We start from the raw sequence: 19,557 nt of genomic DNA, 5'->3' as shown, positions 1-19,557 counted from the left end.
TGAAATAGAACCAATCAAAGACGAGTCATGTGCAAAATCAATCCAAACAGTCCATTGCCTATCCTATGAGACCAAATAAAATAAATTGCTGGATTTAAAAAAAAAAAAACCCTAAAATCTGGTAGTTATTGGCATTTACTAGGGTTTGTACTTTGTCATTTCCCAACGGCCATTCCCCCTTGAGCCCCAAAAGATCAGAGTTGTTCCCTTTTTTATTCTTCTTTTAACTTTCACAAATATAAGCTGCAAAAAGATTGAACTTTTTTCAGTAACAATGTCAAACAAATCACCAATCTTTCCAATGCCTGAGCCTCACCACTTCAGTGATTATGGCTTCGACCCCCAATTCCACTATTTCCAGGTTTAAAAACTCTCCCTCTTATCTCTCTCTGCTTCTTTCTTTACTGACCCTGTTATTGTTTTTTCAGGTTTTGGAACAAGCAAGGAAACACAAGAAAGGGACGCGAGACTCCATTGATTCATTACAGTTCAAGCTCGAAAAACCCATCTCTAAAGACGACCCAAAGTCCAAAACGAAGAAATACTGGTGGAGAAATGCTCTCTTGTTCTTCAACTGGAAAAAATGGTCTCCAAATAGCAATAACCAGCATGATGATCGAGCAAAGGCTAAAGCTTTAAGGGCATCGAATTCAGGACCAATTTACATGATTGAGACCAGCAATAATGGTTCAACCACTCCTTATCGAACCAGTAGCCGACCATCTTCAGGCCCTTTGACTGGAATTTCGACTCCTTATATTAGTCTTAGGGAACTTAACATGGAGCAACAACAACATAGGTTTTCTACTTCTTCTTTACCCATATATTTGGTCACTTAACCCATCATTTTTTTTTTGGGTTAAGCTAGTTTTTTTTTCTTTTTCTTTTAAGCTCTGTTTATCATCTTCTTGGGTTGCACACACTGACAGAAGTGTTTGATAAGTTTGTTTTAAAAGCTTTTAATGGATGACATGATTTGGTCCTCCATTTTTGGTTCATTTCTGCAAAACTAATAAACTCTTCAACTTTTTTTTTTCCTTTATTGGAATCAATGCTTTATTTTTAGTTTATGAGTGATTTAGTGATTATATATTTAACTACGAATGATTGACTTTTAATATTTCATAATCTATTTTGTTTAGTTCAAAAAATATTTTTAAAAATCAATTTGATTCTTTAATTTTTAACAGTATAAAAAAATCATGTTTGGTAAATAAAATGAAAACATCAAAATGCATACAATCCTTATTTTTCACAATAAAACATGTAAAATAATTACTGAATATAATTAAATTAGAAAATAAAAATTTAAAATATATTAAAAGATAATTTTAATAAAAATTTAAAATGCACCTTTTAATAAAATTTAAAATTAAAATAAAATATATTAAAAGATAATTTTTAATCTGCAAAATGAAAATCAAATTCGAGAGTAGGGTTTTGTGTAGGGAAGGTATTAACACCCCCACACGCCTGTTTTAAAAAAAAGGTATATTTTACGACAAATAAATATCGAATGTCCTGACGGCACCTTCACGGAAAACAGTGAATAATACAAATCAATACACACGTAAATTGCAAAGAGAAAAACACATTAGTACAAAACGGAACAAAATAAAAATTTACACATAAACCCATTAAGCCATAGCGGAATTTTAAACATTTATACACGTATACATGAGGGTCAAAATTAAATTATAATTTTTATGATAAAATATAATTTTATTATTTTAATAGTTTATATTTTATAAATTTTAAAGTATTAAATCAAATTATTCGTGACAATCTAAGAATTTTAAAATAAAATTTTGAGAATCCAAGAATTTAAAAATAAATTTTAAGAAATAAAATAATGTTTATATATATTAAAAATAAATGAGAATGCGGCATCCAAGGAATTTAGATTTTTTTTTATAAGTAACAAAATGAAGTATAAATAAATTTTTTTTATGATAATTGATCACACTCGAGAAACATGGACAACGAGAATTAGTACACAGATTTAACGTCGTAACATTGTGACACCGTGTTGATGTTATTAGCTACTGTTATTGTTTGGTGATTTGGATGCTAATTATTAAAGCGACACCATTTAGCGATGTTATTGTTTCTTGTATGAAAAATAAAATATATGTATTTTTTGTCTCCATCTTTTTAATAAATCAGAAAGTAATTTTAGTATCATATCAAAATTTATCATCGTAGATGTCACATATAAGTTAGCACTCTTCAAGCGGTTTTCGATATGTCTATCAGGTTTCGAGGATGTTAAATTATGTTGAGCACGAACAATTCAATTTTATTGTTGTTCAAAATATTAAAAAAAATTGCAAAATCTTAAAAACAGTTTTGAAAAAAAAAATCACAAAATTTAAAAATTTGAGCTGAAAATTTTAGGTTTAAAAATATGCCAAAAATCCTTATACTCTTTTGAAATTTAAAATTTAGCTCCTATATTTTAATTTTGAGACATTGAGTCCTTGTACTTTATTTATTTAAAATTTTGACCTCTCCATTTAATTTTTCCATTAAAGTTAACAATGCTAAGGTAAAATAAATTTTTAGCCCTGAACATTTATAGTTTTTTCATCAATTTGTCATTACCTTTTAAAAGTTTTTTCATCAATTTGTCATTACCTTTTAAAAGTACATAAAAATTTTAATTTTTTTCATATTTTAATTAAAAATAAAAATAAAATATATATAATTTAAAAATAAAAAATTAAAATAAAAAATTATAGAAAAAAACTCTTTAAAATTTAAAAAAATAAAAAAATAAAAACCAAAATTCCAAAATTCCAAAATTCAATGTTATCTAATTTGAACTAGACTGATTGGATCAAGAACCAGCTGGGGTATTAGTTTGGTGAGAGGGAGAAAACTGATTGACCCATGATCCGATATAGACTGGTTGGAATAAGAAACAGCTAGGGTATCGGTTCAGTGAGAGGTAAAAAATTGATTAACCCATGAATCGGTACGAATTGATTAAACTAGGCTAAAAAAACAGTTGAACCACTTTTTTTTTATATTTTAAATATTTGTTATTTTTTAATAATTTATTTGCTTTGAATTGGTTAGATCGATCGTTTTGAGAATCAATTGATCAGACCTGTTCAAAATCGGTTCAATCGATTTTTTAGCTCGTGGAGATTCACGAGTTAATCATTTTTTCAACTCTCACCGAACCGATACCCCAATCGATTCTTGGTTCAATTGGCCGGTCTAGTCCAATTTAGATAATATTGAATTTTGGATTTTTTATACTTGTATCATTTTTATTTTTTGAATTTTAAAGAGTTTATTTATTCATAATTTTTATTTTTGAAAATATCATTTCTAATTTTATGTTTTATTTAAAATATAAAAAATCATTTTAAAAATTTTAAATACTTTTAAAGGGTAAGGATCAAATTAAAAAAATTGTAAATATTAAGGGTTAAAAATTATTTTACATTTGACATTGTTAACTTTAACAACAATATTCTTAAATAAAATGATCTTTATATATATAATTTTGATAAATAAATTTACAATGTTTAAATAAACCCTTTAAAATATAAAAAATAAAATTTATTTATTAATGTCAAAATTAAATATATATAAAAATTAAATTGGTGGAATTAACTTGTTTCTAGCATAATTTTGGCAAAAACCCCACTAATATAATGGTAAAAGAGTGTTAATTTTCTGTTCAAACTAACATCAAATTTTACTCAATCCTTTCCCCCCAAAAAAAGTAAAAAAAAAAAGAAATGAATATTTCGGTGGTAGATTGTTTATTATTTTAAAGATTTGCTATTACTTTTGCATATCATAAGATTTGCACTTTTGAAATAATAAAAGTGCAACCATTTATGTGTCGGTTGACCATACTTTGAGAGCCGCTTGGATTGGTGAATGTAGGACCATTGTCAAAAGATGCCCGACGACCATGGCATATCCCATGTGCTATTTGCATGTCAAGTTTACATCGCTTTATTTTCAATTTAATCAATTAAAATTGTCGAATTTAATTAACTAATTAATGCATTTAAAGGGGCTTGAGCAACACCCTCGGAGCTGAATCCCATCATCCTTTGTTGAATTTGCATTTAACTGCAAATTCATCAATCACTACATAAATATGTAGGACCAAACTTTTGAATTATTACAAGATATCTCTAGATTGTTGAAAGGGCATGCTTGTTTTACTTACAGGTTCTGTCTGGATATTTTGATGTCTTGATAGCTCAGAATTACAGGGATTTTCTCGCCTTTTCTCTTTCACAAGCAGAATTGCACATTTGCATGTGAAGAACACAATCATGAATCCAAGTGAAAGTAGCAAAAGAAATTCAATCACTATGACTGTTTCAAGAGCTGCCACCACCAAAATCAACCATTCAATGCACAATCCGATTCGAGAGCAATTTAAATCCCAAATTGGAATAGTTTAGGAACTTACTATGAACTGCCAATGAGCTCATTGGTTTCCTTCTGATCAGATTTACAGTAGCCTCAGCGACCAAAGCCTTTGTTACCCTATCAACACAATCTGAATAACATCCATGGTGGCCTAAATCGCTTAATTTCATTGTTAAAACCGCACTGCCATGTTCGCCACCCTGAAAGATCAGATGCGATGAGATGATTAATTCAATCCTTTCATATTTGCTTAACTGCAAAATATGGTCAAGTACTTACATGGTAGGATAATTGTTGCATGACAGTATTGCAATCGTTGAGCGATGCTCGGAATCTTATTCCCATGGCTTTGACCATGAAATGTTTTGATATGGTAACATATGTTTGAAGCGGTTGCCATTGATAACTGTACTTGAGCTTCAGTTCGGTTGAACTGATAAGGGCAGCTGGTAGCGTTGCTAGCAAAAACCCATCACTCACTTCCATTGAAAGCGCCAAGTCAAAGCCGGGCTCACCCCCTGTAATGTGATTGTAGGATACAGATAATTCAATAAAAATTAAGAAAATTGGAACGGCATACCTTTGCAACATTGTTGCTTCGCTATCAAGTAACTAAGGGCTGTTATTTGAATATATTTAGCTCCTTAAAGCTGAATAAAGTTAACTTGATCTTAACTAATAGTTTGGCATATAGATGACTTAAGCACAAATTATCAAGTTCGGACCTTATCTACTACAGTTCAATGATTCACCATTAAGTTCATATATGTAATATCCACTCACGAATCGTGACAACCATTTTTGTAAGTGTCTGTAAAAGTTAAATTGACTAATAATGGATTGAAAAGTAATGGAAAGGAGCCGAAGCCCTCAATTTTTTGTCATCTGGACTTCCTAGATTATGAAGATATTTTTTTAGCATCCTAGTCCTAGTTCATGCACTTCAGAACTTACCAGGGAAGTTAAGAATATCTGGATCACCAATGGAGAACTGAAACTGATCTGTTTCTATGTCGAACAACAAAGATTCATCCCGAGTGTTATTCAACACGATGAATTCGGGAACATTAACATATGGAGGATCATTAATGGGATCCACTACAACTTGTACATCCAAGTCATTGACTCCATTTCTATTCCTGGCCGAAACTCGAAGGGTATCGTTTCCAGAAAAGTTCCCATTCCTGGTTTAATCCAAAGAATACAAATGACTTAAACAAGTTTCTGATAATTCATGCATGCCTTTTTCCCCTATAAATGTTAGAAATTCGTAAAAGAGCGAATGATGTTACAAGGACTCCTGTATTTGAGGGTTCTTGAGAAGTCATATCCTTGTACTCATGTCCGAACACGCATCAACACGAATAACAACAAACATTCATTTTAAGTGCAGCTAAAACAGAAAACTTGCAATCGAACTCAGTGATTAATACCCAAGATATTGAATCGATTGAAGGGCGAAATTGATTACTTCTAAACGTCCTTCAATGCTCAAATTGGTACCTTTCTCGTCCCCTTTAGTCACACAAAATTCACTCCATATTGGCTGCCAAAACTGCATTGACATAGGTGATAGAAATATTGTTCCATGCTTAGCACTGAGAATGACAGAGATATTCTCCATTGGATCTGAATATTTCAGTTCAAATCCATTGTAACCACTGAAAAACAGTAGGATAAGAGTTCAATTCTAGTGATAAAAATGGAAGTAAATTGACTGATATGAGCCTTAACTTCACCCGAATCTCGGACTTATTAGATCTTCAATTGCCTGCAATTGACTTGGAAAAGAAACAAACTGTGGTGGAATGGTGAGTACAGATATTTTGACAGTAGCAGTAGCAAGGTCACCATTAATGTCCAACATTGTATATTGGAAAGAATCATTCCCAAAATAGTCTTTATATGGTGTATATCTGAAGAGCCTTCCATATTGTAGAAGTGAACCATGAATTGGCTGCAAAAAGAACATAACATATTGCATGTTAAACAGGGAGGGGTTGGAGGGTAAATGTTTTTGTCATTCGACATTGCTGAAGTTTTCGGTCTTACTTTCGAGAACTTGATAATAGTTGCGTTGGAACCGGCAAAGTAGTCATTTTCCAATACATCGAACGAAATCGATTCATCCTCCCAAAGAGAGATTTTATCATCATATGCTTTAGGAAAATATTCACCTGACAAACATTAGAAGCAAAGATTTGTTCAATCATATGAAAAAGAAAATAGGATGCTCTGCAGGCTTGCAGCAATGCTAACTTACTTCCGTACACGTTGACAGTGAAAGGGCAGGGCGATAAATGCTTTCCTTCGAACAATACACACATCTCATAAGTTCCTACTTCCATGGCAAGATAGTGACCTATGTATGAACCATCACTGTTATCCACAAACATCCAGTTTGAGAAACCTGGCTTGTTAACCGAAGTAAGCACTAGACTTAGCTTCGAATTTTCGGACATGACAGGGTTGGAAAATGAATCCAGAAGCCGTACTACTATTTCATTTCTAACCAGCTTTGGTGCCTTGGGAGAAAATTTCACTACTCCTGAGACTGATATATTAACCTCACCTGTCACAAAGTATAAAACCATTCGTCACCAAGAAAATTGTACCATTAGTCACCTTGTGGTAATTTTTCAAGTTCGGGTCTTTTTGGATTCGGATCAGTGACATAAACTCAAAAATTGTACCTGGTTTTACTTCCTTTGTGAATGGAGTACCACCATTTAGGATTATATTTCCGCAGAATATATGAATTTTATAGATCCCTCTCTTCTGAGGAGTATACGTGACATTGAATGCAGTTGCCCAAACATTCAAGCTTCCAGGAGGAGGCTGATTTTAGAATCAAACTTTCATTAAAATCTAAAACATAAAATTCATAAATACATGCATGCATTTACAGACAGAAGCAGCTCTTACAGTGTTCTTTAGGCCCATAGATGGAGCAGAAGCAAGTTTGGTTTCGCTTATAGAAATGTCAGGCAATTCTCCTGTATGTGATAAGGCTGTTTATGAAACGAGAAAAAATACCAAAATGGTGGTAAATTTTGCTTGAACGTGCATACCGTTACTGATCTGTGTAGGATATATAGTAGGTGATACCGGTGTGGAATCGGTTTCACTTCTGATTTCTACTCGAAGTCTTTCTACTTCCACTGGGGAGGGATATTCGAAGGCATCACGTAAATAAACCGAAAACTCTGCCTGTTCCCCAGCAACAGAAGTATTTAAACCAGTCCCATTGATGATACTCTTGAATCCATCGCAATAACCTGACCGAATATGTGTCTAACATGAGCACTTTAGGAAAAATAAGGAATCCGGGTAACATAAAAGCTGCATTACGGAAAAGATTTCCATAAAAAGATTTAGGTAACACACCTACAAAGACGGTATATGCATATGGCATATAGGAAATGCTTTTGTTGTGCTTCATATCAGAAATGGTGAGCAAGAAGTTCCCCGCTTTAGACATGCTGAAAGAAAACAGCTGAACCCCTGGTTCTACTTCTTCGAACTGCAAATCCGTTACAGGTATAGACAAATTCGTATCACTCTCGATAACATCAGCGTCAAATTCGTACAAGCCTGGAACAAGGTTCCCGCATTGATCTTGTTGGTAGATAAGTATTTCCATCTTGGAAAAGATTTGCCATGCATTGAATTCAAATTTCCACTTGGCTATACAATTGGAGACATCTAAAGGTCCTGCAAAACCCGGTTCGAAAATTCAATCAGCTTATTTATACATACTCGGACATGTGTGAAAGGATATAATCCTTCAAGGACCCTTCGAATACATGGAAATAAGCTCATGTCCGACACTTACACCCCATGTCCAAAGAACTTACCTGGATTTACCTTGAATGGTAATGGAGAGCCATTCAAGGTCTGGTTTGCCCCTTGGATGTTCAATAAGAACTTTCCTGCTTTAACAGCTATAAACTCCACTATGATATAACCAAATTCATTCCAGGCCTTGGATGTAATATTCAGCAAACATGCAATGGAACCATTTTCATGGAGAGCAGTCACTGAGATGTTATAAGAACTCAGTTCTTCATCAATTGAAGTTACATTATTGCCAAATGCATCTTTAGGAAGAATCAAAACTGGAGCCTTTGAACCAGCTTCAAATTCATTCAAGAACCCTAACCATGAAGCAACACTAGCAGAAGGGTACATTGGCCCTTTTAATCAAACAACAGAAAGTCACAAAATCATTAACATTTCTCAACATTAATGGAATAAACCATATGGAAAGCCAAATAAAAAACCAACCTGATTCAACAGTGAAATGGAGAGATGAATCCATGACTTTGAAAGGGTCATCATTGAGGATCACATTAAATATGCCAGCAAGAATTGGGATAAAAACAATTTGCCAAGTACTAGGATCACCATCAATGTCTAGAAAAACACCAGATATATAAGAACTATTCCCTGTCTTCCCATTCACTGTAACTAAAGGCTTAAAAGCAGTTCTATCAAGTGAAGCGTTTCCTTTACTATCAAAATTTCCCAGAACTTTGATTTTGATTGTGGCAGTTTCCCCAGCTTTGAATGTATCCTTGTCATCCAACCAACTGAATGCAAACTTTGGTACTGCTGCTTCATCTGCAACATATAATATGCAATAATTTACAGTAACCTTAAAGAGTATTGTTTCTATGGTAAAGTTTAAGAAGCAAAATAATGTGAATACCTGCAGAAGAAGCTAAGAGTAATGTGAGGGTTGAAATTAATATGAAGTGAAATTTGGCCGCCATGATTGAGGAAATTCAAAGGAGCACTAGTTTACCACTGGGTCTCTCTTCTTGAGGAATTGAAGTGATGACGTTTATGGAAAGTGCAGTTTATCAAGTGTATTGGGTTTGTGACACGTGTCATTAAGAATGATTTAGGCCATTGGATTTCTGTAGCGGTTGCTGACAGTTGATAGCGGTTCAGTTCGAGAGCGTTTTGCACTTTTGTCTTCGCTTTTTTGATCTTTTGTGTCGAGTGGTTCGAGCAACGGTGCTGTTTTATCAACGTCATGTATCTATACTTCTATACTATTGTTTAGGTAAATTACTTAAGAGATCCTATATTATATGGGCTGTATTAAATCAGTCCCTTTCTTATTAAATGGATCATTTTAGTTTTTGTACTAAGGTTAAATTGGAATAAAGTTAACATTTACTGTTTAACAAATGTAATATTATTTATACAACAAATGTTGACTTTATTGCAATTTGGACTTAAATTATTATTTTAATGGTATAAGGACTAATTTGATACAATCCATATAATATAGGGATCTCTCATATACTTTAACCCTATTATTTAAGAGTTTGATTGAGTTGGTATCGATTCCAACCCAGTTATAAAATGATTAAAACAATATTTTTTTATAAAATAATTTATTTTATTGTGAGGATATCTTTATTATTTTTACATTTTTATATAAAATCAATAAATATCAATATTTAAACTTTTAACCTTAGTATTTAAACCAAACCTTCAATATTTTTTATTATAAACTTTTAATAAATATATTTTTAAACAAATAATATTTCAATATAATATATATATTTTTACTAACATGGACCACCATGTTAACATTGGAATGATTGACTCAATGGCCATGACCATCTCAACACATTAATTGTCAATGAAAAAACATTAATCAAAGTTTAATTGATGTGTTTTTAATGTCTAGGAGTTTAATTGAGTGTAATTTTCATAAAGGGTCTTGATTGAATTTTTCAAAAGTTGTTTATTTTTAAAAGTGGTGTAAGTTATTTAAATATTTATATAGTATAAATCATAAAGTGTGGTGGTTGTTCACTTCATCTCTTAATCACGTGGTCGAGGGCTCAATCCTTTCTTATGGGAATGAAATATATTTTATGACTAGTCGACGTGTTGGGTTGATTATTTGTTTGTATTAAATTATAGAGTAAAAATTTATTAGCATATAATATTTTAATTGAAAAGCTAATTATACTAACTATTTAAAGTAAAACAAAATTAGAAAATATAAAGACGAAATTATGTTAGAAATTAAAGTATAAAATTAAATATCAAATTTAAGCATATTAGAAGGACGAAATTAATTTTAAGAATTTTATTTAATTAGGAGTATTTTGCCTATAAATAGAGAACTTAGGCCACCTTTTTAAGAATAAAAAAAGTGAATAAAATATATTTTTCTTGGGGAATTTTGTTATTTCTTTGTGTGATGCAAAGACAATTTTTAGAGTTTGAGTGATTTGATTCTTGTTTTCCTTTAAAGCTTGTTACTTTGAAGTCTTTCGGAGTTGCAGAGTTTACAGCCTTTACAGATCAATTACTCAATGTTTATGAGGGTCCTTCTCTTAGGAGATTTTTAGGGAAAAATCGTCAAAGTCTTCCAAAGAATTCACATCTTATCTAAAGATCCTAGGTTTTTGCATCATTCTTCATCAGTTGGTATCGTATTCAGGGGTTTCTTTTCAGAACATTAGACGTAAAAGCATGCACAGTTCTATCATTTATTATTATTTTCTATTGTGCAAAATTTTTACAATGCGAGGGTAGAAAGGTTTGTTACAAAGAGTCGTGAGACTAATCACAGATTGAATGTAAGACCAATAATAAATTGGAGAATAAGAGATGAGGTATCAAATTTTCGCAAACCAATCAATATTGTGGTGAAAAAGGTCATCTAGGATATGATTGGCAGGGCTTATTATGAAGAGAATTTTCCAGTTATAGATTTTAAGATCATTTAAATTAATTACGTAGTGAAAAAGAAGATTGCAACAATGGTGATGAATTAGGCAGTTGTACGACACCATTGTATCTTGATTCGATGAAAATTTAAATTTGTGAGGGGTTTTAGGTAGTTAGTTTTCCTCTTATAAAAAGATTTGAGTGTAAAGAGGTTGCAAGAGATAAAAGTCATATTCACATCCTACACTTGGTGAAAGAAGACGTGTATGAAATAAAATTCGAGAGTTGTGCTTAAGAAGAAGGAAAACATGAAAAGAAACAAATAAGGTATTCCAAAGAGAGGATAGCCGATCTTTTCACTAATCATAACTCGAATATTTTTAGTGGTGCTTATCCGTTTCAAGTGTTAGGAGCACAATCATACCATTCCCTACATAAGTTTTGGACTCTAGGATGAATCCTTTTCGAAGAGGAACTCATTTGAGTTCTAGTCTGGAACACTCACCAACTTACAATGTATTTTTGGATTAAGTTATTTTTTTATGGATCATAAAATTATATATTAAGTTTGATTATATACACTTGTAAAATTGAATATTTAATTGGTTTTAAAAGTTTTTAATTTCTTGTTTATTCAATAAATAAAGTTCAATTATAGATAAAATCGTTAGTGCTGAATTTTATATTATTTTATTAGAAGTTTATATAAATGAAGTTTAGTCAGTGAAAAGAGAGAGATTGTAGGGAGTTTTTCCAATTATTGGTGTTTTTAATCACAAGTTGCTTAAGGATTCCAAACCATACATTATCTATCTCCTTTTTCTTTTCAAGTTATTCCAAGATCTTAGGGTATTTTGCATCACTAAGAGAAAATTTCATTTAATCACACTTCCAATCACAAGTCTTAGGTATAAGGGAAGGCTGATGCCAATAACATTGACGAACAAACCATCAAGGCAACTAGAGATGCCTTGACGCAAAAGAGCTCTTTTTTAAGCCCTCACATGCCAACCAGTGGATACATCATTGCTAGCTTGTCAAAAAAAAAAAAAAAAGCTCAATGTTAAGTGCAAAACAAAATCCGAAAGGCTAAAAGTTTATCGAGATTCGAATATCTAAAATCAATATCATCAACAATTATGTAATAGGCCAATTTTATCTGGATCAATAAACAAAACAAAAAAAATAAAAATAAATAAAAGTCCATTTATAAAATAGATTGGCCCGAACAAAAAAGAGAACAATAACCCAACCCATTTGCTAAACCTAATACCCAATAACTCGAAGCCCAATAGGCCATAACCTAAACTATTCTCAGAAAACTAAAAAAAACCCTAGCCTCTAGCGCCGCTCCCTCGCAGGCACGCCACCCGAGACCCCTCGCCCTGAGGTCTGCCTTCTTTGCTGCCATTTCATCAAAATGGCAAGGGCATGCTTCTCCCATCGTCGTTGACCCTCCACCACCTCCTGCAAAAAGAAAACACAAGGACAAGAGTGCAACACTCAAAAAAAAAAGTAGAAAAGAAAAAGAAAAAGAATAGTCTAATGTAAGATGTTCGGCTATAAAAGCCATAAAGACCATGTTATCTTTTTACAGACAAGCAATCAAAATATAAAAACCCGAATACAAAAAAGGTGTTTTTATTTTTATTTTTCGAAACAAATAGAGTAAATAAAAAAAATGAGTTATTTTTTTACCTGTTTCGATCGTCGGTAAGACCCATCTCTGGCTCGAGAAGCCTCGGAGCCCCTCTAGGGCTCCGTTGAGGGCCTCGTCGGAGGGGGAGAAACCGAAAGGTTTATTGACCTTCAGTCCGATTTTACCAAGTTTTTGACGATTTTAAACCCAAAACGGGATTCCTAAAAAAAGGGATCAAAAAGGAGGTTTTGAAATTTTTCGGCCACCGAAGACGATGATCGCTGTTGTTGATGACTGGAACCGTGACGGAGCTATGACAGCTCCCATGATCGGCCTAAGGAAAATTTTAGAGGAAAAAAAGGGAGAAAAGAGATTTTTTTTAAAACAAAGGGGAAATGAATTTTTTTGGAAAATTTTAACTTAAATAGGCTTGATAAAATGATGCCGTTTCATCCAAAAATGATGTAGTTTTGAAGGCGACTCGATCTAGATCACCTAGGATCCGCGTGTTTTCGTGGGAAGGGTCTAATTGTCGTCCCAGTCCTTCCGCCTTTGAGCCTTTTGCAATATGGTCATAATTTCGTTATTTTTTCTTTTTTAGATTATACCATTTAATTTTGGTTTGCTTTCAATTTAGTCCTTAATTTGCTTACCCTCTGGGGAATGACGAGTGTCCTAGGGCTTGGAATAATTATCCATTTGGTCCTTGTTTATTTTCGTGTTTTTATTTTAGGCCGTTATTTGTTTGTTTGTTTATTTTATATAATTTATGCTTTTAATTTCATTTTAATTTCAATTCAATCCTTCGTTTATTTTACCCTTTATGAACTTTTTTTATTTTTATTTCTTTTCTTTTTTAAATATTTAAAATTTATGTTATTTATATTCCTATTCTATGTACCTTTTTTTATATATTTCATCATCATCATCATTATTATTATTACTTTTATTATTTATACTTTGATGATGGTCATGACGCGATTGTCACCATTATCACTATAAATTGATGCATTTTATTATCATCATGGTTACATTATTATTATTCACTGGCATTTTTATTTTGCCATTTTATTTGTTTTTTCTCTTCATTCGTTTATTTATCTATTTATTATTTTAATATCATGATATTTTACCCACCACTATTTTGTTTTATTTTGTTAATTATCATGCCGTCATGTTAAGATATATTTATTCATTTTTACACTATGCCTAGATAAATTAAATGTATATAATTTTTTTAAAAAAAATTGTCTTCGTTTATCTAACGTATGGAAAATACTTAAAACCTAAGCAATGTTCATTATTTTTTGGAATTCGAGGACTTGTGCTCCTAACTTACGGAGTATGACATCTTCCTAAAACCGAAATAATCGAACATCCTATTTAAAATAATGAAATACAAGATTTAGGTAGCGATCGAATGACGATTATTCTGGTTTTTGAGAATTCGAAGTATTGTGTCCTAACTCACGGGGTATGGTCTTTCTTCTCGATTAACTTGAAATAAGGCCTTTTCCATTTAATTTAATTTAGTTAAGTCATATCTTAATAACATCATGCAAAAAGAAATTGCATCTTAAATTTTCTTTGAATTTTCAATTTTCTACATCAAAACATTAAGTAACCAACTAGGTACCAATTTTGGGCGTTATGAGGGTGCTAATCCTTCCTCATACGTAATTGACTCCCGAACCCACATTCTTGGATTATGTAGGCTAAAAAAATTATCGTTTTAGTAGAATTTAATCTTTTATAAATATGGTTAAATTTTGAGGTGACCTGATTACATCTAATAAAAAGGATCAGTGGCGACTCCATTTTTATTTTTGATTTAAAAAATAAAAGTCAATTTCCAAAAAAGTTTCAACAAACTACAAAGAGAATCTCAGTTAACGAATAGTCGCAAGAAATGGGATCTCAAGAAACTTCCCCCAATTACTTCTCCAATATAGTGGCATCCAAGGAAGCCTTAATCATATAATATATCAACTAAATTACAATTTTTGCAATAATATTGTTAAGGGAATGCCAATTCTTTTGGGATAAGTCTATAAAGTGTTGTTCATCAAGAGCCGCGAATTCTTTAATGGGTTAGTATTGTCTTTGGTGGTGGGGAGGGTTGTCTCCTGAAGAGGCTTAGGCTTACTGGTCCGGTGCCTAAGAAGGTGACCATTGCGCTTTTGTTTTGGGTACAATGGAGATTCAAACTCAAGTTATTCTTGAACAAGATGAACATCTTACCAATAAGTTACAACTTAAAATTTTAAACCATGTGTGTTTGAAACCCATGTTGTATAGCAACACTATATGCTATAAGGTATGAACTCTAATCTCATCAAGCTCACATACGAGATTTCTTTGGGTGAAGTGCTCTTACTTTGTGTATCTCTTACCATCACCAAAAATAATACTAACCCTTAGAAGGGTACACCAACTTTCAACTAACAACATTTTGCAAACTTTTTTCAACCAAATCTAACTCTCCTAAACAAATACGAAGCTACTTTATTCTTCGAATATCCATTTAGACCTTGTACTAATAGCTAATTAAGGGAATTGGAGGCTGGTCCCTTGTTTAATTTCAACTAATTTTATTTCCCTCTAAGAAATCCAATAATTTTCTAAACCAAAAGTTGTCTGCTTTTAAGCATGTTAGGAAAAAATGAATTTCCATTCTTAGTGCCTTAAAAGCATTAGGCTTATGTCCATCCATTCACATGTACCCAAAAGCCATGCATATGTAATGATGAAATTTTTATTTTCATTATCGAAACAAAGATATAAATTTTATATTAAGAATGGGATGAGCTTACACATATGGTCCAAACTTTAAATATAATTTTAATGGACTTGAAACCCACGTCACTCATCGCCACTGGCTGATAGCTTGTTGGCAACAAAGCTTTCTAAATTTAGTTCTACGAGGGATCAAATTAAGAATTTTAGAGATCAAACCTCGCCATAAAAGGGTTTCGACAGTCTCACCTCGTCACTTGCAACCTTGCTCGCTATAGCTTAAATAGTAGCGCACTTGTAAGTGTTCTGTATGTTGTAGTGTAGGAGTGTAAATCTTTTCTAGTATAAATGTTAAGATTTTCTTAATAGATGGTTATGTGTTCAAGTAGAGTCTGCCTCTTTAAGCATTTGATAAGGTATTTTTGTTTTGTTGAATCCGTCATCTTTTTAAGCATTAAAGCTTTCGACAGGGTTGAGAGATAAAACTTTCAGATCTATTGAGGAGTCTATTGACTCTCTACAGACAACACTTCAAAGATTTTTCTCGAAACAATCTGTCTTTCCTGTCAATATGGGTTTTTTTTTATTATAAAAAATTTCAATTAAATAATTATTAAAACCTTAAGAGGCAGAGGACTTTGTCTACCTTGATTAATCTTACCTTCATTACAACTTTTAATCTCACTCACATCAATATCACTATCGATCCCAGTAGACATTTAGCAAATCTTTTGAAAAGAAATATCTTTTTGATAAAAACACATGTAAATATATAATTCATGATTATTTCTTAAATTTATGAACTTCTTGGATGTCTATTTGGTTATAAATATTTGAAAATTTTATAATTATTTGTGAACTTAAAATTCATAATTTTATACCTTTCAAATATATTTATAGCAGATTTTTCTTAAAATTATATAACGATTGAAATTTAAATAAAAAAATAAAAAACTACACCCAACATCATTAAATTGTTAGTGAGTTTATATTTTGATCTCTCAAGTTAAAAAATTATAAAATAGTCATTGAACTATTTGAAAGTTTTTATTTAAGTCACTATATTGTTAAGTTTTTTTTTTTTGAAAAGTTTAGCTAGCAAGCTTCAAGTGACTATTTGATAATCAGTATGGTGGATACCATTGACGAGTAGAAGAACATATCTTAGATCCAAGTCGATCTGACAACTAGTGTCGAAGATCGAAGAAAAAAAGCTATTTGAATTTTGATTTATAGATTTATGACGTTTAAAGTTGTTTCATGTAAAAAATATTGAATTGTAGAAGAGAAAGGGAAAGAAAACTTACGATTGGCGCAGCTGGTGCTAATAAAAAATACCACAAAACAACAATTTTAATAGCCCAATAACTTAAATGAAAACTTTAAAATAATTGGACAACCATTTTGTAACTTTTTACAATTGTGTAATCAAAACATACATTTATTAACAATTTAGTGAACTTAGTTGTAGTTTAACCTAAAAAAATCTTAAAATTAGATAGCATGCCTAATGGTTTTACATTGATATTTTGGAGAGATTTTTTTCCTTTTGGGTGGATCTGTTCTTTGAAGAACTAAAATGGCTAGTTTTGAAAGCAATGCTTCAGCAACAATCGTTATAATATTTGTTGCCACAATTATGGACACATGAAATAGCTTTCAATTATTTTAATTTTTTTTCTTGTTATTTCATAAATTTCAATGTTTTTTTCTTTTACATCTTTTTCAGTGTTTTATGCGCAAGTTAAAATTATTCGTACTATCGATTGAGCCCGAACTTGATTAGTATCAACATTGTTATTAGTGCAGGAGGACGTGAGTTCTTACTTGCATAATTTATATCATTAAAGGTGAAAATGTAAATTATTATTAATAGTATAATTGACACCTCACAACCTATTTCAATGAAGAGCGAATAAATTATGTTTCATAAAATCCAAATATATCGAATTTCACTTCTTAAGAATTAATTATACCTGGATTAAAGCTAAATTCCAACACTCAACTTGCATAGACAATATTAGGGTCAAATATATCAAAAAGCAATGTTGTCTAATGTGAACAAAATATATTTAGTAAGGTTAATATTTGGTGTATTGGTAATGTATTTTTTTTTATTCCACAAGTAATTTTAAAAGATTGTCATATGTCTTATTTTTTAAAATTTTACTGTACATTTATAAGGCAATACAATTTATAATGCTATGACAACATGTATAGTAAGCAAAATCATACGAAAAGAAAAATAAGGGTATGAAATAATCATAACGGATGCGTTGGATGGACATCAAGTAGTTGATATTATCCCTTGGACCAAAACTTTTTGTTTCAGAGGGTGAATCTATCAAACTCGATAAACCATCGACAATTAATCCTAATGTGGGTGGATTTGGTCAGGGGATGTAGAAATAGTACTTCAAGACCCACTTCGCATCTAAGGTCTTTTGCTCAACTCCTTAACTATGCTTGTGGAATCTAAAATCTCTACTGACCATATACAAAATATTTTTCTATCTAATATAAAAAATGTCAAAAATAACAGGGCCCTTCCCATTTCCATTATTTATCATTGTTTCCGAATATTCTCTGAATAATAACATGAAAAATAATCTATAGTGATACTAAATACAAATTCAAGCAGCATTTTAGGTGAACTTCTAGTATTTTAAGGAGTTTTGCATTTATGAAACTTTCTAATTATGGTTGGTTAGGATTGTTTTGTTAGAGTTATGTTATTTATAAGTTTAATTAGAATATTAAATATTTATTTAGTTAGAGATTTGATTATATAAAATTTGTAAAATTAAATTTTAATTAATTTTAAAAGTTTTATATATTTAAATTTATGCATATAAATATTTAACTATTGTGTAAAAAAATGGAGATTTTAGTTTAACAAATTTTGATTGTGAGTCATTCTTTCCAAGGTTGGGTGATTCACTTTGTTTATTTCTTCGTTATACATGTATCTAAGTACAATTTACCCAGTGCATTGTTGTTAGTAATAAGTTGATTAGAGATGGTGTAGGGCAAATCTATTCGATTATCATTGTTTTTAGTCACAAATTGATTAGAGTTGATGTAGGATAAATTATCTTGCTGATTTGCTAAACTTGGAGATTTTGGGTTTTCTTGGATCGTAGGTTCCACATTATTTTATATCAGAGCTTTGATTTAGGTATTTAAAACAATTATCTTTTATTGTTTTCCTTAATAGTTATTGAAGAAAAAAAAAGAATTCTAATTTTTTTATATCACAAGAGAGTTCAAGGTTGTGGTAATATAGTAACTAGATTCAAGTGTCACGGGTCGCGGTTCAAAGCCCGTGACCATCGCACCAAATGCATCCGATGGAGGTCTATTGTGTAGATGGGGATCATTTGGCCCACATAAACTGGCCCGATTCAAAGAGCTGTTAGAAAAGCCTGTCAAATTAAAGCCAGGTTGGCCCGATAATGAAGATATGACAACCTAGGCTAGTTTGGTAACTAATCTTAGAAGATTGATAGGAATCATATCTTGTAAAGATTAAATTAGATTTGATATGACATATCTTGTAAATCCCTAAAATCAAGGGATATGGTTAATCTCTTCCATCGATGTAAATGTATCTTGACCGTCGGTTTTGGGGGAGCTCAACTATAAATAAAGAGCCTCCCCTCATTGTACAAACTCCATTCATTGTTTCATTATTCTTTGTGAATAAAAGAATATTGAGAGCATTTACTCAAACACTTTGTGTGCGCTCTTTCTGTTGTTCTTTGTAGCTTCTTTTGGCATAAATCGCTTCCGCTCTTCAACTTGGTGCCTTGGAGGAGTTCTTAAGGAATCCTCACTTGAGTAAAGGCTGACTTAGGCAAGTTTGGACGAATGGATCGTCTAAGGCCACACGGATCGCGAGACGAAAAATCTAGCCCCGTGACACAGGGACTAATATTTTTAACAGGTGAGAATAATATGAATTCAGGTAAACTCTAGATGTTTAGTTTAAATTTTTTTTATTTTAAGGAAATTTATGTTTAATTAGAGACATATTGTAAGTAAAACTCCTTAATAATGGCTGGTTAGAATAG

At 31.6% G+C, this 19,557-nt stretch overlaps 2 protein-coding genes across 2 annotated transcripts; one reads left to right on the top strand and one right to left on the bottom strand.

Moving 5' to 3' along the window:
- The first annotated feature begins 116 nt into the window (after positions 1-116).
- LOC105796848 (uncharacterized) lies at positions 117-1,035 on the top strand. Its single transcript, XM_012626677.2, has 2 exons — positions 117-361; positions 429-1,035. Exons 1-2 carry the CDS (start codon positions 275-277, stop codon positions 837-839), a joined length of 498 nt encoding a protein of 165 aa, XP_012482131.2. The 5' UTR covers positions 117-274; the 3' UTR covers positions 840-1,035.
- A 2,985-nt stretch (positions 1,036-4,020) lies between these two features.
- LOC105796847 (protein GAMETE EXPRESSED 2) lies at positions 4,021-9,182 on the bottom strand. The gene is made up of 16 exons (XM_012626676.2): positions 9,119-9,182; positions 8,695-9,030; positions 8,265-8,603; positions 7,795-8,121; positions 7,479-7,685; positions 7,333-7,403; positions 7,101-7,245; positions 6,671-6,979; positions 6,460-6,584; positions 6,147-6,364; positions 5,841-6,068; positions 5,362-5,591; positions 4,687-4,925; positions 4,448-4,607; positions 4,199-4,362; positions 4,021-4,098 (listed from the first exon to the last, which is right to left on the bottom strand). Exons 1-16 carry the CDS (start codon positions 9,180-9,182, stop codon positions 4,021-4,023), a joined length of 3,240 nt encoding a protein of 1,079 aa, XP_012482130.2.
- Positions 9,183-19,557: the final 10,375 nt, after the last annotated feature.

Source organism: Gossypium raimondii, chromosome 3 (assembly GCF_025698545.1).
Source record: "Gossypium raimondii isolate GPD5lz chromosome 3, ASM2569854v1, whole genome shotgun sequence".
In the NCBI taxonomy this organism is placed as follows: Eukaryota; Viridiplantae; Streptophyta; class Magnoliopsida; order Malvales; family Malvaceae; genus Gossypium; species Gossypium raimondii.
Note: the sequence above shows the minus strand (reverse complement) of the source record. Positions and strands in the feature narration are given on the sequence as shown.